At 31.2% G+C, this 24237-nt stretch overlaps 2 protein-coding genes across 2 annotated transcripts; both read right to left on the bottom strand.

Moving 5' to 3' along the window:
- Positions 1-12435: 12435 nt before the first annotated feature.
- On the bottom strand, positions 12436-13046 carry LOC116007350 (putative receptor-like protein kinase At3g47110). Its single transcript, XM_031248010.1, has one exon. It carries the CDS (start codon positions 12815-12817, stop codon positions 12449-12451), a length of 369 nt encoding a protein of 122 aa, XP_031103870.1. The 5' UTR covers positions 12818-13046; the 3' UTR covers positions 12436-12448.
- On the bottom strand, positions 12707-15728 carry LOC116007349 (probable LRR receptor-like serine/threonine-protein kinase At3g47570). The gene is made up of 2 exons (XM_031248009.1): positions 13079-15728; positions 12707-12825 (listed from the first exon to the last, which is right to left on the bottom strand). Coding segments are annotated over exons 1-2 (2601 nt in total). The 5' UTR covers positions 15678-15728; the 3' UTR covers positions 12707-12823.
- Positions 15729-24237: the final 8509 nt, after the last annotated feature.

Here is a 24237-nt window from a genome sequence, read left to right as displayed (position 1 = left end):
CCCGTGCGATGCACTGATGAAATTTTTTATTAGATATTTTAATAATAAATTAGAGGTTAAATTATAAACAATAAATAATTATCATATTTTTAGTGTATATTTGTTCAATGATAAGATAAGTGTAAAAGTATGAATAATATATTTCTCGATATTTAATGTCATTACTATCTAAATAAATATGGAAAAAAGTGTAAATAATTTTAAAAATCATTAAGATGATTAAAGATTCTTGGAATCAAACTGTATTTGAATGTTATTTGGCTTTATTAATTGTTGTTTTAAGTTTATTCTGCTCATATTTAGAATTATTATCAATGAATGTTTGATTTAAATTTATACCATAATAAATTCAACAAATTTGTAATTATTTTATCGATTTGGTACATATAAAATAAATGATTCTGCTCATATTTGTAATTACTTTTAACAGTTTTATATATATATATATATATATATATATATATATATATATATATATATATATATATCAAAATCTTAGTAGAGCAATTTTTTTATCCTATTCAAAATCTGAATATTTGTATTTTATAAACAAAAAATTTGAAAAGTACATAAATAATACTTTTATCTTAATAAAAAAAATAACAAATATAATTTCTACTTCTGTATTATTCAATTAACATATTAAGATAATTTTAAAAAAGTAATAACATAGAATTGAAATGAAATTAAACTGATTTATGGCCTACTCTTTTATGAAAACACAAAAAAAATATATTGTTAGAAAAAAAAAAAGAAATAATATTTTTACACTACAATTGTGTTCTTCCCCACATTGTCCTTTTTTTTATATTATTATTATTATTATTATATTATTATTATTATTATTATTATTATACTTATTATTATTATTACTATTACTATTATTATTATTATTATTATTATTATTATTATTATTATATAAAAGATAAATTTCCCAAATCACAAATCCCTTCCTAAATGGCAAAACAAATCCGTACACTATTTACAATAGTCAATAATAAAAATTCACATAGTATTCCTAATTCATAAGCTTAAAAGTATATCAATTCCCATGCATTGTGTTTATAAAAAAAAAATTAAAGAATTCCTAATGTGATAAGTATCTGAATTTCCAATTATTGGCTAACCAAAAAAAAAAACTTAACTATTAATTTAATAAAGGAATATATTACCGTCTGTACGATTTGTGGGACTTAGCCGTGACTGTTTTATGGAGGTTGGTTCCAACAACTGCTTCATGAGTATTATAGCCTAAATGTGTAGTTTGAAAAGAGTATGGAATAATATAGCTTAAAACTTAGTTGAAAGACATCTTCAAAAAAAACTTAGTTCAAAGACAACAATTTGGTATTTATACTTCTATGATGTAATATTTTAGTTAAAAGAATAATATATATTTTGATTTTGCTCATATTTAGAATGATTATCAATGAATATTTGATTTTAATTTATACATCATAATAAATTCAACAAATTTATAATTATTTTATGATTTGGTAAATATAAAATAAAAGATTCTGCTCATATTTGTAATGATTTTTTTAACAATTATATATATATATATATATATATATATATATATATCAAAACCTTAGTAGAGCCATTTTTTTTCCTATTCAAAATTTGAATATTTGTATTTTATAAACAAAAAAATTGAAAAGTACATAAATAATACTTTTTTGTTAAGAAAAATAAGTAACAAATTTAATTTCTACTACAGTGTTATTCCTATAACATATTAAGATAAATAGAAAAAAGTAAAAAAAATAGAATTGAAATGAAATTAAATTGATATATGGCCTACTCTTTTATAAAAACACAAAATAAATATTGTTATAAAAAAATAAATAATATTTTTACACTACAATTGTGTTGTTCTTCACATTCTCCTTTTATTATTATTATTATTATTATTATTATTATTATTATTATTATTATTATATAAAAGATAAATTTCCCATAGCTCAAATCCCTACCTAAACGGCAAAACCAAATCCCTACACTATTTACAATAGTCAATAATAAAAATCCACATAGTATTCGTAATTCATAAGCTTAAAAGTATATCAATTCCCATGCATTCTCTTTATAAAAAGAAAAAATTAAAGAATTCATAAGCTGATAAGTATGTCAACTCCCAAGCATTGGCTAACCAAAAAAAATTTTTAATTATTAATTTAATGAAAGAATATATTACCGTCTGTACGATTTTTGGGACTTAGCCGTGACTGTTTTATTGAGGTGGATTCGAGCAGCTGTTTCATGAGTATTATAGTCTAAATGTATAGTTTTTAAAGAGTATGGAATAATGTAGCTTAAAACTTAGTTGAAAGACAATAGTTTTGTATTTATACTTCTGTGATGTAATCTTTTAGTAAAATGAATAATATATATTTTGATTCTGCTCATATTTAGAATGATTATCAATGAATATTTGATTTAAATTTACACCATAATAAATTCAACAAATTTATAATTATTTTATTGATTTGGTACATATAAAATAAAGATTTTGCTCATATCTGTAATTATTTTCAACAATATTTGTTTTTATTATACATTGTGGTGTTGACAGAAATAATATTCGTAATATATAATTTAAGGAATTAATATAAATTTTTATATAAATTTTTAAAATAGATTGTATTTAGGGTGCTTGATTATGTTCAAATGTTTGTTTTGATAAGCCTATTTTTTAACAATTAAATACAATTTGATTTCTTAATTATACTATTACTAAATTTCATTTCATTTTTTATGAGTAAATTGAATCAGGTAGTTTGTTATTATATAATTTTTTTGAGTACTACTGCAAATGTTACAATGTAGTATCTGTTCATTTGAAATTATATATTTATATATATATATATATATATANCTTAGTTCAAAGACAACAATTTGGTATTTATACTTCTATGATGTAATATTTTAGTTAAAAGAATAATATATATTTTGATTTTGCTCATATTTAGAATGATTATCAATGAATATTTGATTTTAATTTATACATCATAATAAATTCAACAAATTTATAATTATTTTATGATTTGGTAAATATAAAATAAAAGATTCTGCTCATATTTGTAATGATTTTTTTAACAATTATATATATATATATATATATATATATATATATATCAAAACCTTAGTAGAGCCATTTTTTTTCCTATTCAAAATTTGAATATTTGTATTTTATAAACAAAAAAATTGAAAAGTACATAAATAATACTTTTTTGTTAAGAAAAATAAGTAACAAATTTAATTTCTACTACAGTGTTATTCCTATAACATATTAAGATAAATAGAAAAAAGTAAAAAAAATAGAATTGAAATGAAATTAAATTGATATATGGCCTACTCTTTTATAAAAACACAAAATAAATATTGTTATAAAAAAATAAATAATATTTTTACACTACAATTGTGTTGTTCTTCACATTCTCCTTTTATTATTATTATTATTATTATTATTATTATTATTATTATTATTATTATATAAAAGATAAATTTCCCATAGCTCAAATCCCTACCTAAACGGCAAAACCAAATCCCTACACTATTTACAATAGTCAATAATAAAAATCCACATAGTATTCGTAATTCATAAGCTTAAAAGTATATCAATTCCCATGCATTCTCTTTATAAAAAGAAAAAATTAAAGAATTCATAAGCTGATAAGTATGTCAACTCCCAAGCATTGGCTAACCAAAAAAAATTTTTAATTATTAATTTAATGAAAGAATATATTACCGTCTGTACGATTTTTGGGACTTAGCCGTGACTGTTTTATTGAGGTGGATTCGAGCAGCTGTTTCATGAGTATTATAGTCTAAATGTATAGTTTTTAAAGAGTATGGAATAATGTAGCTTAAAACTTAGTTGAAAGACAATAGTTTTGTATTTATACTTCTGTGATGTAATCTTTTAGTAAAATGAATAATATATATTTTGATTCTGCTCATATTTAGAATGATTATCAATGAATATTTGATTTAAATTTACACCATAATAAATTCAACAAATTTATAATTATTTTATTGATTTGGTACATATAAAATAAAGATTTTGCTCATATCTGTAATTATTTTCAACAATATTTGTTTTTATTATACATTGTGGTGTTGACAGAAATAATATTCGTAATATATAATTTAAGGAATTAATATAAATTTTTATATAAATTTTTAAAATAGATTGTATTTAGGGTGCTTGATTATGTTCAAATGTTTGTTTTGATAAGCCTATTTTTTAACAATTAAATACAATTTGATTTCTTAATTATACTATTACTAAATTTCATTTCATTTTTTATGAGTAAATTGAATCAGGTAGTTTGTTATTATATAATTTTTTTGAGTACTACTGCAAATGTTACAATGTAGTATCTGTTCATTTGAAATTATATATTTATTTATATATATATATATATAGATAGATAGATAGATAGATAGATAGTTAATATTTTTATAATCTAAGAGTAATAAAAAATCTCATAAAAAAGATTTAAAAAATATAATATATGGAAATAAATATATTTAATGAAACATTTAATAGCACAAAAATCTGGTTTATAACAGAAATCCAATTTATAAAAACATGACAAATTAAAAAAATACTCACACCAACATAAATGCAAACTAATTCAACATAATTTTCAAACTTTCTGAACAAATGTAATAAATAATTCACCAAATAACTCCACCCTTGTTCAATTTCAAGGTTTTTCTATCTTCACAATCGATTTTGACTTCTTTCCAACATTGGATGAAAATGAATCATTCAAGGTACGTTTAATGCTGTTACTGGAAGATCCAGATCCAATTATTTCAACATCAACGTCTTTTTTGAGATTTTTTATTGGTGTTGTGACCTCACCACCTGAAGACAATTCTTATAAAAAAAATGTTTCTATAATTTATGTTGTCTAATATTTTCAAAGCTAAAAGAATAAATATAAAAATAGTTTATTATATAACAAAGATAAATTACCTCAACACTGTTATCTTGACCATGTTGGAATGTGGAAAAAACATCTGAATCCTATACAATGAAAGTATATATATATATATATTATTTACTTTGTATTATTTAAAAATTAATTACAAATTAAATATGAGATATTTCCAACCTGGCTCTCGAGCACCATACTATCACAAACTTTTGAAATAAGTCCTGGTTCACGACAAAGTTTCATTACGGTCCAAGATCCATAAAAATTTGATAGGTGCTCTGGTTTTACTTGAATCTTAAACAGAAGGGTTTGGTGAACTACAACATTCATTTCCGGGGGAAACGAATCCATTTCATCCTATACAATAAAGGATTTGAATTAGNACAATAAAGGATTTGAATTAGTATAATTCTAAAAAAAATAAAAGAGAAGTTAAATATAATACAATAAAAATTAGTTCTAACCTCCACATAAGATTTTTTTAATTCAGATGCAGATTTTCCAAATAAATCATTGCATTCACGATCCCATAGTTGGAAGGCTGCATTCCCAGTCGCATCAGAGACTCTTATGGTAACTTTATATCTAAAGGTACCATTGGGCCAATATTTATTGCATTTCAAGCAATGAAAACGATTCAATGACGGTTCTAATTTTTTTAAGCACCTATTACAGGATAAGTAACACCAATCTCCAATATTTTGAAAAGCCACAATTTTGGCTAACACCCAAAAGCTTCCAACCTATATGTTTACAATTACAAAAAATCAAATAGTAATTTGAGAAAGAATATTTATGATTTTAAATTTACACTTGTGTTGACAATTGTAGTAAATTAAATATACACACCTCAGGAGCATCGTACAACTGACTAATATTCCGGATTGTCTCAGTGTTGATCTCATCTGCTATTGTAGATGATGATATTGTACAATTATTATCCATCACAAGCTTAGTGACACCAAATGTATTTGTGATTGAAACCTCACCTAATGAATAAGATAACAAAGATTAACATTATAGGATGTTTTATATTTTTAATAAAAAATAATGTAATAAATTTACAAAGAATAACACGTGATGATGAAATTAGGTATTTACCATTATACATTTTTGCACGACACATCTGAATTATCAACACAACAGGTTCCGGATTTGGGTGGTCCACAAGTGGGAGCAAAAAATCAACATATTGGTCCCAGAAAGTACATCTTAAAGTTTTTTCCCTGTATATAGTTGTTAAATAAATAATATTTATTTTCAAATATAGTAACATAAAAAATAATAAAATTGTAATATATAAAAATAGATTTTAAACATTACTTACTCACGATCTTGAATAACAATCTCCATGAATCTTTTTTGTTTCCCAGAAACTAATGTAGTGCAAGGTGATTGCATAGATACAATAATTCTGAATAAATTATATCTTCTGGTTTAAGTTGGCCAAACTCCTTGAATTTATAAATATTGTTTGGGAAACTGGTATCTGCATGTTCAATCACTTCTGTGCCCCGCATGGAACTGAGCATGTATTTATGTTGAATGGTTTTGAATGCCATAGAATTGTTGGAAACAATGAAATTATTTATTCCGTATAAACATCCTTCATCAAGCATACACTTGAATTTTTCAACATGTAGTTGTTTGAATGTCAAGTGTATACGAGTACCCTGATATATTAATAATAAAATAGGAATTGTGAATGAATGTACCCAAAAAAAATAAATTTTACCTATTTTTTCAATGCAAATAAAACATAAAACTTTGTATTAAAAAAAACAATGATATACAAAATTTTAAAAAGNACAATAAAGGATTTGAATTAGTATAATTCTAAAAAAAATAAAAGAGAAGTTAAATATAATACAATAAAAATTAGTTCTAACCTCCACATAAGATTTTTTTAATTCAGATGCAGATTTTCCAAATAAATCATTGCATTCACGATCCCATAGTTGGAAGGCTGCATTCCCAGTCGCATCAGAGACTCTTATGGTAACTTTATATCTAAAGGTACCATTGGGCCAATATTTATTGCATTTCAAGCAATGAAAACGATTCAATGACGGTTCTAATTTTTTTAAGCACCTATTACAGGATAAGTAACACCAATCTCCAATATTTTGAAAAGCCACAATTTTGGCTAACACCCAAAAGCTTCCAACCTATATGTTTACAATTACAAAAAATCAAATAGTAATTTGAGAAAGAATATTTATGATTTTAAATTTACACTTGTGTTGACAATTGTAGTAAATTAAATATACACACCTCAGGAGCATCGTACAACTGACTAATATTCCGGATTGTCTCAGTGTTGATCTCATCTGCTATTGTAGATGATGATATTGTACAATTATTATCCATCACAAGCTTAGTGACACCAAATGTATTTGTGATTGAAACCTCACCTAATGAATAAGATAACAAAGATTAACATTATAGGATGTTTTATATTTTTAATAAAAAATAATGTAATAAATTTACAAAGAATAACACGTGATGATGAAATTAGGTATTTACCATTATACATTTTTGCACGACACATCTGAATTATCAACACAACAGGTTCCGGATTTGGGTGGTCCACAAGTGGGAGCAAAAAATCAACATATTGGTCCCAGAAAGTACATCTTAAAGTTTTTTCCCTGTATATAGTTGTTAAATAAATAATATTTATTTTCAAATATAGTAACATAAAAAATAATAAAATTGTAATATATAAAAATAGATTTTAAACATTACTTACTCACGATCTTGAATAACAATCTCCATGAATCTTTTTTGTTTCCCAGAAACTAATGTAGTGCAAGGTGATTGCATAGATACAATAATTCTGAATAAATTATATCTTCTGGTTTAAGTTGGCCAAACTCCTTGAATTTATAAATATTGTTTGGGAAACTGGTATCTGCATGTTCAATCACTTCTGTGCCCCGCATGGAACTGAGCATGTATTTATGTTGAATGGTTTTGAATGCCATAGAATTGTTGGAAACAATGAAATTATTTATTCCGTATAAACATCCTTCATCAAGCATACACTTGAATTTTTCAACATGTAGTTGTTTGAATGTCAAGTGTATACGAGTACCCTGATATATTAATAATAAAATAGGAATTGTGAATGAATGTACCCAAAAAAAATAAATTTTACCTATTTTTTCAATGCAAATAAAACATAAAACTTTGTATTAAAAAAAACAATGATATACAAAATTTTAAAAAGAAAGGAAAAAAAAAAAAACTTAAAACAACAATTGATAAAGCCAAATAATAAATAATAAATAATAAATTATAAATAATAATAATAATATAAACAAATTTGTAGAGGGGTTTATAGAACATATATATGAATATGAATTAGAAAATATATATTATGATTCAAGAAATTATATATATATATATATATATATATATATATATATATACCTCTACATCTTCCAGCACAGATTCTAAGGTTGCACCTCTGTTGTTCTTTACTTCGTAAATACGAATCAATCGTACTATTATTGACCACTCAGTGTTGTAGGCGTTTATCTTATTGAGTGTAACAAAAGTAGGGGCCATTATAGATATAATTTTTTTGCTATGCTATGAGGCTATAGTAGTTCTAATATATAGTGAATGATGTAAAATAAGTTGAATTCATATTGATTTATATAGTGGTATGAGCTTTATTACATAAGAGATTTATTTGGAAAATAATAATAATAATTGATTAATAATTATTATTGATTGATTATTTATTAATTACAAATGAGTAAATATAATCCTTGATTGTATTCTAATTAGGTAAAATTAGGTAATTAGGGTTGTTGTTTGTTGGACTAAGTCAAATCGTAGAGTATAATGTGTATTTTTATTCCCGTACTTTTCTCTTTATAACTAATTTATTTATCTACTACACACGTTAATTCTTTTGAATCTGGGGTTGTGATTAGAGCAATCATATGCATTTAATTTTGACCATATATAATATTACTATAATTTATTAGCAATGTAAGAAACCGGTACAAATTAATTAAATTATTCTTTTAATTTAATTAATATTAATTATGTTTTGATTCCGTTTGTGCATATATTACATTACATAATATAAAAATTTCAGTCAATATCCATTTATATATAACCAGGCCATATACCCATGCTTTCATCTTGAAACCTTCGGCCATTATCCACCGTTAATATCCATTATATTCTTTTCATTTAATTATATTAATTTATTATTTATGTTCCATAATAGTAACCAATGATCCAGCACCCATGCTTTCATCTTGAAACCTTCGGCCATTATCCATCGTTAATATCCATTATATTCTTTTCATTTAATTATATTAATTTATTATTTATGTTTTGACTAAAATGCCCTTCAGTTTTTGGGGGGAAAAGCTTTCCATGAACTTCTCTTATTATATATATATAGATATAGATGAGATTTTGTACTAGTCATTGAAAATAGCCTTCAACCTTTGCTTTCTGTTACTGCCGTGAGAGAAACAGGATAAAAGAAGCGGAAAGATCATTGCTTCGGGAAAATGACCCAAAGTTAGTCACAAAGTGCCAAGGGTGGAATTTTATACCAAGAAAAACATACAAGAGATATATATAATAATAATAATAATAATAATAATAATAATAATAATTAACAAGATATGTGATAATGATGGAAGTAGTTGGTTGTCACACGTGCTATTTTGCCTACAGTTGCGGCATGCTATTGCCATTCTCAATTGTATCACACTAGTACAAAAATATCAAAGAAGTCTACTACAAAGTTACACACGAAAAGTATCAATTTTACGTGTCAGTATTTAACAGAGGCGTAAAATATATATATTTTTAAATTAAAAATGCTTTACTAAATGCATGTGCCTATAATATTTTTTATAAAGAAAAATAAAAAGTATTTTAACGTCTATACTTGACTAAGTAAATTCGAACAAAGTACTATTAAAAAAAAAATAAAAAATATCCAACCTCAGCTCCTGTAGTTTAGTATAATTGGTTTATCGCCTCACTTAAACGTCATGACGCGAGGCAATTCCATAGGAAGCATGTATGGTAAAAAGGTTTAAGGATGCTGGAAGGTCTAGATTGGATTTCTTTTGTGCACATGAAAACTAGGATATGATCAGTGGACTGATTGCGTGACTCGGGATTTACCTCTGCAGTGGCTCTAGAGGCGGGGTCTTGTGGGCTTAGGATTAGTCCGACGAAAGTTAATACTCTCTCTGTCCCATTTTATCTGTCCTACTTACTATTCATTGGTCAAACCAACTATTTCTTCTTTATTTATTTTCTTTATTATTTTTTACTTGTTTTTAAATTTGATTTTTTGTGTTTAATAGTACTTTTAGTGTAGTTTCTAAATATATAAATTTTGTATATTAATACTAAACTTAATATTATAAAAATTGAATTAAAAATAATTTCAATCAAGCCTCGTTAACCGAACCAGACACATAAAATGGGACGGAGGGAGTATCAGCTAAGATTTTTTTTAGGGGTCCGTTTTGTTATCCATTCTCTCCGAGTAATTCTATATGTACTTCCACTCTATACTCTTATTTTTTACTTTTATGATGTAGCATGCTTTGATTGCTTAATATAATATGAGGTCATAATATTTATCCATAATAATAAAACTCTATTTTTTCGGTAACCTAGTCTTACAATTTTCTTGTTGTGTTAGCCTACTGTTTGACTACCTCGGTCATCAATAAAACCAACATTGGTATATATTGTGTTGATAGTTAGTTGTGTTTGTTTTGTAAAATTTTGTATAGGATTTTAAATTAAAAGAAATTGGATGGTTTAAAAATTAATTAATCTATTTAAAAAAAAAAAGTTATTCGCGACTCTTTCTGAAGAGAAAGTTTTGCATTATTTTTTTAAAAAGAGGTATCTATGACCCTTTCTAAAATGAAAAGACTGCGAATAACCTTTATTTTTAAAAAAAAATAATAATAATAATATGAATCGGTGACCTTCTTACGGATCGGAAAAAGGGTCACGGATTCTTAACTTTCTCGCGATCTACTAAAAAGAATTGCGGAAAGTTCAAATATTTCCGTGATCCCATCATACTTGACCCTTGTAAAGAGTCATATATACCCTTGTACAATGGTTGCACATTAGTAGTTTTGTATTAGTATTTTTTAGTCTACATAATAGTACTAATATTTATAATCTCTATGAGATAGGGCACTCATTACTCACAACTCTATATTTAAAAATAATAGTGCACTTGTGTAATTGAATTTGTATATTTATAAATTGAGTATGAACATTACTACAATTGGAAAAGATAGAAAGTGAAGGAATTTATTAATTCTAACATATTTGAAAAGTCAACCCACAACTCTTCTTCGAATAATTAATCTGAACGAAAATGAAATATATCTAATCTTTGACAAATTTGGCTATGCAGACTCAAGTCTTCCGACTACTTTTCTTCTAATCAAGTTCTCCATACTTGGTCAGTAGTACTCAAAAAAGTACTACTTGTTGAAGAAATTCCAAAATGAAAATGACATTTATATTTGACAAAGTTGGTTCTAGGAGTCTCATGAATTATTTTAACTTTCATTTTCATCCCTATTAGTTCACTTCTAATCTCTACGTATTATTTTAATCACATTTAGTGCACATATTTCATTTTTTGTCAAATTTTTTCTTTTGAACCGAATCTAGTAGAAAGCAATATAATACAATTGCGGGCATCATGCTTTTAGTTCAGAACCATTATTTTTTCCCAAATGCGCTGATGTGTTAAAGCTAATATGATTATGAATTAAAAATTTGATGTACTACAATTGTGCTATTTGATAAAAAAGACTAAATGTGACAAAATAAAAATCAATCACCACATGAGTATATAATACCGCCCCTAACCAATTGTACTGATTTACAGTATCTTGAGTTTGGTAATTGTAATTTTGGAGGAGATATGATTTACCACCATATACTCCTAATATCTCAAATTTCAATGCCTTTCATATTGGTCAACTCATCAACTTGGAACCGATTAGTGTTGATGGGTAACCATTAGACTACGATTATTCCTAACACTACTATTGGGAAACTCCATTATGCACCAACATTTTTGTGTATGCACCATAACACCTTGCATGATACCAAGCCAGTTCAATATTAAAAAAAAAAAAAAAAAAAGAAGAAGAAGAAATTGTCTGATATATACTCCATATTTCATTTCCTCATTAGAATACTTTAATTTAATGCCTTACAGAGTAATGTAGTACTCTGCTATTACTCTGTAAGAGTGTAAGGCCTTAAAGAATTCCAAAGACAAAAGAAAATTCAAAGAAAATTAAAAAGCAGAAGAAATACATTGTAAACAACAAAAGTAAATTACATGAGAATTCGAAAACAGAAGAAATACATAGTCAATAATACAGGAAACATATTGCTAAACAATGTTGAACTTCAGAAGCAGCTAGAAAATGACATTAACATCTCTCATTGTTGCCTTAGCTTGCTCTTAGTCTTAGAAGGTTGGCTTTGATTGCGCCCAGTTTATTCATTACTGTGCAAGCATCCATCCTTTCTCTTGGTGAATCCACTGAACAAGCAATACCAATCCCAAACACTGAAAGGAGTATTTCAACAACTTTATCATGGCTTATTTGAGAACTCTTACTTGAACTGTCCTCCTTTCTGTATAGCATTGTTGGATCAGCAATCTCCATGACTCTATCAGGTAGGGACATTTTAGCATACTCATGAAGATTTAGACCATCAATGAAGCTATCATTGGTGGGACTTTTACCCGTAAAAATCTCCAGTAAGAGTATTCCATAGCTATACATATCGCCGAATGTTGAGAATTCACTTCCCATGCCATACTCTGAAAGATAGTTTTAGACAATAGCATATTTGTAATTATTATAGAATGGCAACATATGGATGTCATATCACTTTATACTAAATTAATTCGATCTGTAGAGTGCTGTCACACTAATTACCAAATCTCTCAATATAAAGATTCACAAACTTTTCCAAAAAGTGATTGAAAAGAAACAAAGTCAAATAGGATGAGATTCATGTAAAACTCGAAAATTACCTTAAACTATAGTACTAAATTAAAGGATAATGGTTACATGGAGCAGCATATCCAACAGTCCCTTTAACTCCCAAAGAACTCGTATGTGCAGCCTCTGGAAGAAACCTTGCCAATCCAAAGTCGCTTACATGAGCAATCAAGTCACAATCCAATAGAACATTACTTGGTTTGAGATCGCAATGAACTAAAGGTGTTCCACACTCAACATGAAGATAGTGAGGTGCACAAGCAATATCAATTCCGATATTTACTCTTTCCAACAAGCTCAAATTTGTGCACTCATTGTTTTGGTCATTTTCTTTTGAATGATGATGCAGCCAAGTTTCCAGGTTTCCCTCATCCATGTACTCATAAATAATTGCCTTGAAATCATTGCCTTGGTAATCAATGCTGGAGCAGGACGATACAACCTTTACTAGATTCCGATGTCTAATATGCCTCAATGCCTCACACTCTGCTATAAAACTCTTTGAAGCTCCTTTCACTTGCAATTTGATTACTTTTATAGCAACGACTTTTTCTTGTTCATCTAGATTGCCTTTGTACACTGAACTGAACTTCCCAGAACCAATTAAATTTTCTAGTGAGAAACCACTGGTTGCATTGTGTAGGCTCCTGTAAGACACCATAGGCTTCAACTCTTTTGTTGTTTGGCTCTCCAATGAAATGCTCTTGTTTCTTCTTCTATGCAAATAAGTCCATATGAAGAGAACCACCAAAACTGAACCCAAAATTCCACAGGAAATAGATATTCCCATCTTCAATCTGAGGGACATCCTGGATTTTTTCGATATTTCTTTTGTGGTGCATTTTGGCAAATGTAACTCCTGAATACCCCCACACAACTTACTATTACCATCAAGGAAAACACCATTTTTGTTTCCAAAAACTCCTTCAAGTGGTACCTCTCCCTCTAGATCATTGTTTGACAAGCTAAGGTGTGTTAATGAACTAAGGTTTGCCAGAAAGCTTGGGATTTCCCCTGAGAGGTGATTAGAAGAAAGATCTAAGGTTTCAACACTTGACAAAAACCTAAAACTTTTAGGAATTTCACCAAAAAAGTGATTGTTTGAGAAATTCAAAAAAGTCAAACTTTTTAAGCCTATCTCTAAAGGGAGAGGGCTTGTTAAATTGTTGTGTGAGATGTCTAAATGTACCAGTCCCCAATTTGAATAAAACAATCCTTTTGGAATGAAACCACTAAGACTGTTTGCAGAAAGGTCTATATGAAGTAAGAACTTGCAGTTGGCTAGACTAGATGGTATAACCCCGTGTAAATTGTTTGAAGATATAGTGAGGACACTTAACATAGTAACATTTCCTAATGAGGATGGAATTTTTCCTAGCAATTTATTCCTCTCAAGAATCAACAGAAACAATTTTGGAAGTTTCCCTATAGTGTTTGGAATAATTCCACTCAACTGGTTATCCATCAACACTAATCGTTCCAAGTTGATGAGTTGACAAATCTCGGTAGGGATCTTCCCACTTATATAGTTATCTCCAATATTAAAAGTGTTGAGATTTGAGATATTAGCAATATATGGTGGTAGATCTCCTCCAAAATTACAACCACCAAAATCAAGATACTGCAAATCAGTACAATTGGTTAGGGGTGCCAAAAATCTCAGGTCTCTAGATTTTTCACTTCCAAGATGCTCATTTTCATAGAATGAAAGGATCCTCAAGTGCTTTAAACTTCCAAAATTTGGCACTTCTCCCGTAAAATAGTTATCGCTAAGTTCAATCACTTCAATGTTAAGAGCATATGATAGCCAAAGTGGAATATGGCCAATAAAGCGATTGTGGGCAACACTTAAAAACTCTAGTCTTGGAAATGTGCCTGTGCCACTCAAATTTGGAGGAAGAGACAGAGACCCTTCAAATTGATTGCTTTGAAGGTCAATTTTCACTAATGACAGATTCAATAAAGATACAGGAACCATACCAGAAAGGTTGTTGCTGCGGAATGAGATATACCCCAAACTTTTTAGCTTACCAAAATCATTTGGGATATCTCCTTGTAGATTATTTTCATCTACAGCGAAGTGAATGAGCGAGGAGAGGTTGCCATATTGTGGAGGTATCCTTCCTGTTAACTTGTTCCGGTAAACGTACATGAGTTGAAGCTTAGACAAAGATTGGAACTCCACTGGAAGTTTGCCTGTTAAATTGTTACCACCAAGTTGAATACTGTTCAGAAGCCGGCATTGTGATATGTTCTTTGGTATTTCACCGGAAAATGAATTGTTTGCGAGGCTTAACATTTGTAGCCGTGATAAACGACCTATCTCACTAGGAATTATGCCGGTCAAGCTATTCTTTTGGAGCAAAATCACCCTAAGAAAACTTAGATTCCCAATTGCGGGTGACAATGAGCCTTGGAGATTGCTTGAGCTCAAGTTAACTTGTACAACTCTTTGATGTTTGTGGCCGCAAGTTATTCCAGCCCATTCACAGAAGCTGGTAGACTCATTCCATGAAGCTGTGAGTTGAAATGGATCTGATATCAGACCGGCTTTGAAAGCTAGCAATGCTTGCTCATCTGTAATATTGTTTCCAAGTATGGAGAAGGAAGGGTGGAAAAGGAGGAATAAGGTAAAGAGGAGGAGTGTGTCCTCATGCAAAGCCGCCATTGAAGAGATTAATATTGATGTTGGTGAGTGAATTTGAAATGGGGAAGGAGTATTTGTTTAATGCTTGAGAAAATAAAGCTACAAAGAAGAGGTTATATTAGAGACAATGCAATTTTTTCCACTATCCCACAGGGCCACAAACACTGAGTGTGTGTTTAGTTCGCACATATGAATCGGAATCGGAACCGGAATTGAAACGAGAATCAAATATTTAATAATAGTAATTGATTTTGGTGAAAGTGTTTTTCATATTTGGTAGTAGAATAGAATTTGAATGATTACCAATATCGAAGTTTGGTTGCGTATATATGACTCTATAGTTATAAATGTTTTAAAAATACAAAAATAGAAAATCAATGCAGCTGATTCTAATATAATGACGTCCAAAGCATCAATATGAACAAAAAAAAAAAATAAAACAAAACAAAACAAAAATCTAAAAGTACTAACCCAAACTTAAAAATTAAATTGCCAATGAGATGGGATGATACCTATTTTTAATTAGGAAATGAGATTATTAATTGGAAGGGTAATCAAATTTCGTAATTGTGTTTTAAAAAGTTGTCAACAAAAAACTAACTATGATTTTTATTCTTATTCCTAATGTGTAAACTCATGAACCAAACACACTCACTATGTTAGTTTTATATTTAGTTATCAAGTAATATTGTTGACTCATGTAGTGAATGATTTTTATTTTTGTCACATTTAGTCCTCCAAACCAAAGAGCACAATTGTAGTACATCATATTTCCAATTCATAACTACATTACATGGACACTTTTGAGAAGAAATGGTTCTGAACTTATAACATGATGCCCGCAGTCATATTATATTGTTTCTAGTAAATTTGATTCAAAAGAAATAAATGTGACAAAAAATGAAATATATGCAATTGTAGTATCTGTCAAATATAAATGAGCCAACTTTGTCAAATATAAATGTCATTTTCATTTTGAAGTTTGAACAAGTATGGAGTGTTGATTAGAAGAAAAGTAGTCGGAAGACTTGAGTCTGCATAGCCAAATTTGTCAAAATTAGATAGATTTCATTTTCAATCAGATTAATTATTCGAATATAAGTTGTGGATAGACTTGACTTTTCAAGTGTTGAATTAGTAAAGAGTTAATTTTCAAAATGGTCCTCCAACTATGACATTTTCTTAATTTAGTGCTTTAACTTTTAATTACACTCAAAGTGGTCCTCAAACTATTCAATTTTAAGTCAATTTGGTCTCCGTTAATTTTGGCGTGAACATAACGTTAGATAGATGGGCAAAAATGACAATTCATATTGTTTGTCTTTGAGAACTTTGACCAGCGATTCTTCCCCAAATTAGCAAAACAAAAAATAGCTTTTTGCCCCAACTCCCTTGAAATTACTTCGTGGATCTTGAATGCAAGACTTTACGGGTTCGGGGATTATTTAACGTTATTATAGTTATTAGTCCATATTAGATAAAACTAAAAGACAAACAAGAATAAAAACACAAGTAAAGAAAAAGAACCTGGACACAGGAATTGATTACACAGTTCGGAGCTAAAACTCCTACGTCTGCGGGGCTACTCAGCTTTTGCCCAATCCACAAGATGCACCAAGGTTTACAATAGTTGGAATACAACTCAAACGTACAAAGGTTCAAAACCAACACACAACCTTCAACATCTACTTTTGAATTGACAAAACTGCAAGCCAAGAATTCTTCAATTCTTCATCTCGACTCAGCATCAACGACAGCTTCAAAGACAGTAGCAAAACGCCATTAATTCTTCAAATAAATCTTCTTAAAATTCACGTGTGAAGCTCTGAACTTGTATCGTGTATAGAGGTGTATTTTAGAGCTTCAAATGCCTTCCTATTTATAGCATAGGATCCTTCAACAAACTTCACAATTATAGATCTGAAAATCAGCTTGATTTAATGATAGCCACATCCCTTAAAAAGCTATTAGCCACACAAATAAAATGGGTTGACTAATTCCTTGTTGAGAGCTTGCTGTCTGAGACAGCGTCCGCTGGCATAGCTTCACTATCGGCACTGGTGGACAGACTGGCTGACGGTCCAAACACTAATAAAAAAACTAGATATAGGCTAAGTGTATTTTTGACAAATAATATAGCCAATAACAAAGATCCGTGTATCATTTGTACACTTCCAATCTCCCCCTTTGGCAATTATTTGACAAAAATCACCTTCAAACAAACTTAGGCATTTTTAAGAAATTAAACATAAATCAATATTATTAAACTCATGCCATAAGGTAGTTTGGTAACAAGGATAAAACACTTAAAACAAAATAAAGACCAAACATATATTGTAAGAAAAAACATGCGTAACCCGCAACAGACCACCAAAACAGAAGCTTCAAAACCAGCAAAATCGCAATAGAACACTCCCCCTCAACATATTTTCTCAAGCATGTCAAACTCCAAATGTCTTCAACCAAATGCCAAAACTCCCCCTGAGCTATTACTCCCCCTTAGTACAATAAATCCAAGCATTCATCAAAAAAAATTCCACAACATACCCCTTAACTCCCCCTTTTTGTCAAAAAATTGACAAATGTGCATCTAGTGAAAAGTGGATTGGGAAGCTTGAACACGAGCATGTAGCACAGGAATAGCAGCCGTGTCAAGCGCCGAAGTAGCCCTGGGCAGAGAAAAAGAGGATGAGCCAGAGGATGTAACACCTATCATAGGACTAATCACTGGAACAGGAACTGTCTGAAGATGTGCACGATCATCATAGTGGCGTTCTGGACATAACCGTAGTTCGACAGTATACTTTCCAAGAATTTCAAGCAGCAGTTCATTTTTGTAAAGAGCAAAACCTTGAGCTTTTAGCAACGCAAAAATCGGACTTGGAAACGGAAGATGAATCTTTGGCTCCTTTTTCGTTAAAACAAAAAACCATGATACGATTGAAGATAATTTCACCAAGAGAATAACCACCAATCCATACCAACTGAAATCTATATGAATCACCGTACTCTTCATATGCAACCCACGTTCATAGTAGTATTCACCTCGTAGATATTCTCATATAATAAGCAGTTCAATCCATCAGAGATAGTCCAAATAAAATGATATTCTGAATAATGATAATCCGAATAATATGATAATATGAATATTGATAATCCAAAAAAATGATGATCCAAATGATAGTCCGAACAGTATGATATTCCAGATAATTATGCTTCCCCTCAATTGTGACTGTTTCACCATAATATCATACTAAGACAGCTCTTGGAGTAAGTTTCTTTAAAGTTGTAACAGGCACCTGCACAAGTGGAAAAGAAACGAGAAACCCAGAACTAGGCACACGCAACTTGAAAACCACTCAGCAAATAAGGGAGACGCACTTATAGATACAGAATCAGGAAATGTCAATTTGGATCAAATAAAGCAAGAAGATAAGCACATAAAACAGAAGGCACGTTCATGTAAAGCAGCTTCAAGCACAGGATTATCACAGATAACACATAGAGCACTTAAGCAGACACGAAATAAAAGTCAAGTTGTAACAGACAAAGAAAAAATAAGGCAGATACTTTCAGGTAAAGCAGATTGAAAGCACATTTTCATAGCACATTTTGCACAAAAGCACACAAAGAATATTAAATACGGTCATGACCGGACCAACAAGAATAGAAGACAAGCAAATTCAAATTCAGATCACACTTCAGATTGGCATGAAAGGTTAACACCGAACTAGATATAAATTTAGAGGAAACCACAGAATCAGACAAAACAGGTCCAGAGATAGATAAAACAGGTACAAGACCAGATTATAAAACAGATAGAGATACGCACATCAAAAAGATCATCTTAGGCACATTCAACTGAGCAAATAAACAAGACATAAAATAGAATATGAGAGCAAACCAAAACGAAGGTAACTCGATAGTAGTCACCACTTGTGAGGACACATCACCCTTAGGTCAGGCCATGAGCTGATTGTGAGACAGAGCAGCAACAAGAGGATCTAGGCTCGGCTCACATTCTTCTTCTAGGTCAGCACGGTTGATTAAGTCAGAACAAGATTCATACCATCGGCCACGAACAACCACCTTGTGAAATAGAGGAGAACTTTGAGCATCTGTATCAAGAGACAGATTTACGTAGAACTTGACAATCAGCCATTCTGAATAGGAACCAATGTTTTGAACAGTTTGGATCAGCCATTCTGAATAGGAACCAATGTTTTGAACAGTTTGGAGTAGATCCTGGTCTTTGAGTAGAGTGTTTTGAACAGTTTGGAGTAGATCCTGGTCTTTGAGTAGAGAGATGATGTTGCAATGCTTCATCTAGATCAATATCCTTCTGAAGCAGCAATCCTCTTTGACTATGAGCTTACCATAAATCTATTAGCTTCGGATCTCGCAATATAGACTTGAAATATCAACTTTGGAGTTTTTTACAAGGCGCAATAGGATCGGCAACAGGGCTGGTGACACATCAACAAAACTGTGAGCCCTTTTTATCAAGTCATGTGAGGTGCTAGAGTAGACATAGCTAACTTTGCCTTTCTTCTTTTCTTAAAGAAGCAACATGTGTTTTGCTTTTTGAAGAGCTTGTTCGATAAGCACCTGATAAGAGGCACAAACACAGACATACCAGAGCAAGAAACGGGGTATATTGAGGTTAAATCAGATAGTAATTCGATAGTGCTGGCAGACAACGGAACTGAACCAGATGAAGCTGGAACAGTGACTGACTCAAACACAGGTAAAGGACATGTAGTAACAGTGACCGGAACAAAATCATCAGATTTTGAGACAGGGAATGCAGCAGGCAAGTCAACATATAATGCAATATCACGTATATTGAACGTAGAAGCATCAGGAATTGTGACTTGCTCGGGCCTAGACCTTCCTAAAACAGAGTTAGAAGCAGAGCCAGAAACAGAGCATACTGGAAAAGAGACAGAAACAGAGCCAGTAGCCACTACTGAATCAGCAGATAACACAGAAGCAGGTAAAACAACATAAAAAAAAACTGTTAAAATAAACAAAATATAGGTATTGAGAAAATACGAACTAAAGAATGAATTAGAAGGTACCACTTTTCCATTGCGGTGCATTTGGTATTTTCTGGGTTATAAAATCCGCTTTCCTGACCCAAACTTGTTTTACAAATGGTGCAATGCGCTTGTGAATGTATTTCTCAACCCTTTGATCCTTGTAGAAATAGTAACATTCCGGTCTGGTGTGCCCGCGCATCCTGCAATAATGACAGACAGGATTATATCTCATGCGATGAAAGTTTGGATACAATACATTACCATAGCCTCGTCTAGGTGTACTCGATTTTGAAAGGACACGATATGATCCAGATTCTGTGACACGACGTTGTGGAGCTGAGGTTGATTCAGGCAAGTCATACACTGGTTCAGATGCTGTAACAAGACACTGTTGAGCTGGGTTTGATTCTGACGTGTTATGAAACGATTCAGAACTTTTCGCAAAAACAGTATCTTTGTTCTTCCCACCGGAGAAACCAAGCCCAAATTTTGTAGAAGTTTGTCTTCCTGAATCAAGTATTTCATCAAGTGTAGATGTGGTGTCCATCATCTTGATACGCCGTTTGAGCATGTCCAGCTCATGTTGTAGCTTTTCCTCACGTTCAAGACTAGCCTTCAGTAGGATATCTTTTTCAGAAGCTTGGTTTTTGTACACCATCTTAGCATCTTCTAATACACAATTTTACTAGACAAAGACTGATGACCTTTAAGTAAAGCCTCCCATATGGAGTACAATTTTTTGTATTCTAATTCATAAGACACAGAAGGTAACTCGCGATCTTCAGCTGAATTATATTCTCCACCGTCTGAACCAGCGAACTCTTCTATGTCAGGATCAACGTCAACTACTGCGGTGAAGGCCACAAAATTTCCAGAAATTTCGTCAGAGTCTGAACCAGCAGCTTCTGATTCAGGTTCATCATCGCTCCAGGTTAGGGCCGTCATGGACTTCTTTCTTCGTAAGTATGTTGCACACTCGGCCTGAACATGTCCAAAACCTTCGCATTCATAGCATCGGATGCCCTTGTTCACTTTGTCTTTCGGTTTAGCAGTGCGTGAGCCAGATGATCTTGATGTTGATCCTCCAGATTTTGTCACACCTTTTGAGCTACTTGAGTTGATCCCTTTCTGATTTTGCACCCTAGTATTTTGTGTGTAATTCTTTTGCTTAACCTGTTTCAAAATTTTAGAAAAATGTTTAGATAATAAACTAACAGGATCATCAAAAAACTCATCTGTATCAGGCATGTCGAAGTCTTGTCCTTCAGCGTTGAATGCAACAGACTTCTGTTTCTTTGTATGATCAGTCAGGATCTCCATTTCGTAGGTCTTAAGGCTTCCCATCAAAGCTGCAAGAGTTTTGTCTTCCCAACCAGCGTTTTCCTGGATTGCGGTCACCTTCATTCGAAAACGCGGTGGTAGAGAACGCAAGACTTTCTTGACCAATTTTTGTTGGGGAAATGGTTCGCCTAACACAGCAGCTCGATTTGCAAGTTCTTGAACACGTTCATTGAAACTCACAATGTCCTCGTTTTAGTTCATTCGTAATTCTTCGAAATTAGATTGAACCAGTTGTAATTTAGACTGTCTTACAGAATCAGTGCCTTCATAGGTAGTTTCCAGTATTTCCCACGCGACTTTTGCAGAGTCACAACCTGCAACTAAAGTGAATTGGCTTTCATGCATTAGTGAATATATTATATCTAAAGCTTTATTATTATATCCAGCAAGGGTCCTTTCAGCTGCATCCCATTCAACTTCTGGTTTGAGCACTTTGGGATCATTTTCTGTTTCACCCGCTTTTGTGGGATGTTCCCAACCAGTTAGGACGACTTTCCAGATAAGTTCACCATGTGCTTTGATATGCATCCTTGTACGTGCTTTCCAGTAAGCATAGTTGTCACCATTTAGTTCGGGAGGTGGTTTATTCATCCTGAAACACTCAACACACGGTGAGACAGAACAAAAAACAGCATGAACCGAAAATAAAAGACCAAGAAGGCACCAAAGAATTGAGTTCAAGAAACACGAGATTGCCAGATCGGTCGACTAATAGATTAAGTCCCCGTGCTCTGATACCAATTGAAATTACTTCGTGGATCTTGAATGCAAGACTTTACGGGTTCAGGGATTATTTAACGTTTTTATAGTTATTAGTCCATATTAGATAAAACTAAAAGACAAACAAGAATAAAAACACAAGTAAAGAAAAAGAACCCGGACACAGGAATTGATCACGTAGTTCGGAGCTAAAACTCCTACGTCTGTGGGGCTACTCAGCTTTTGCCCAATCCACTAGATGCACCAAGGTTTACAATAGTTGGAATACAACCCAAACGTACAAAGGTTCAAAACCAACACACAACCTTCAACATCTACTTTTGAATTGACAAAACTGCAAGCCAAGAATTCTTCAATTCTTAATCTAGACTCAGCATCAACGACAGCCTCAAAGACAATAGCAAAACGCCATTAATTCTTCAAATAAATCTTCTTAAAATTCACGTGTGAAGCTCTGAACTGGTATCGTGTGTAGAGGTGTATTTTGGAGCTTCAAATGCCTTCCTATTTATGTTAGGAACATAATGTAATAGGTTTTGATGATACCAAAATGTATTTCAGAATCCCCTAAGTCTCGAAAGATAGGAATTATATGTAAGTTCGACAAGTAAACTAAGAGCGAAAATACAACCGGGCAACTTGAGCTCAACTCGGAAAATATTTAAGCTTAAGGTGAAACTTGTGAACATATTAGAAGTCTCGTGTTGTAATCTCATAGATAAATCAGAAGAAGGCACGGGACAATATTGGAGGAATAAGGGTCTGCGAGACATCAACTAAGTCTCGAGACATAAGCAGAGTTCGAGAGATAGGATCTCTCGATACAGCAATTCAGTTCAAGACATAAGCAGAGTTCGAGAGATAGGATCTCTCGATACAACAATCCAGTTCGAGACATAAGCAGAGTTCGAGAGATGATCTCTCGATACATGGGGTCGAGACATCAAACAATCGAGACATCAACCTTGGTCTCGATAAACTAACACTTCTCCAAAAGGCTGAATGACGGTCAGGAAGCATGAATAAAGTTGGAGAAGAAGAATATCATGGAGATAAAATATTTAGGAGGTGCTAGAAGTGGATGCCACATCAGAATTCCACAACAAACGGATAGAAGGTGCACCAATCCAAAATCGGTCTTATTCCCTAAAACGAGGATGAATGGGAATATAAAAAGAGTAACTTTTACCAAAAGTAGCAAGTGGAGCATGGACTCAAGAAAGTGGATTATGGAATATCCACTACCAAACAAAAGGTTCAAGTTACAAGACCACCACTCCATGAAAAATGCTGAAAAGATGCAAGTCCCATACACAGCATGGGAGAAAAATTTCAAACGGAATAATTTTCCCTCCAACGGAATTATTCCTCAACTCTCTTATAAAAAGGACGTGAAGACACAAAAAGAACAGAAGTTGGTTCATTGAAAAATCTAAAGAGGTGTCCAATTCAAACGTTTAAGTGCAAGTGCTCAATCC

Source organism: Ipomoea triloba, chromosome 15 (assembly GCF_003576645.1).
Source record: "Ipomoea triloba cultivar NCNSP0323 chromosome 15, ASM357664v1".
Classification (NCBI taxonomy): Eukaryota; Viridiplantae; Streptophyta; class Magnoliopsida; order Solanales; family Convolvulaceae; genus Ipomoea; species Ipomoea triloba.
The sequence above is the reverse complement of the archived record's forward strand: the minus strand, read 5'-3'. Positions and strand labels throughout refer to the sequence as shown.

What these genes read in the sequence shown, in the direction of transcription:
- LOC116007350 (XM_031248010.1), bottom strand. Translation starts at nt 12,817, where the DNA reads ATGGGAAGTGAATTCTCAACATTCGGCGATATGTATAGCTATGGAATA.
- LOC116007349 (XM_031248009.1), bottom strand. Translation starts at nt 15,677, where the DNA reads ATGGCGGCTTTGCATGAGGACACACTCCTCCTCTTTACCTTATTCCTC.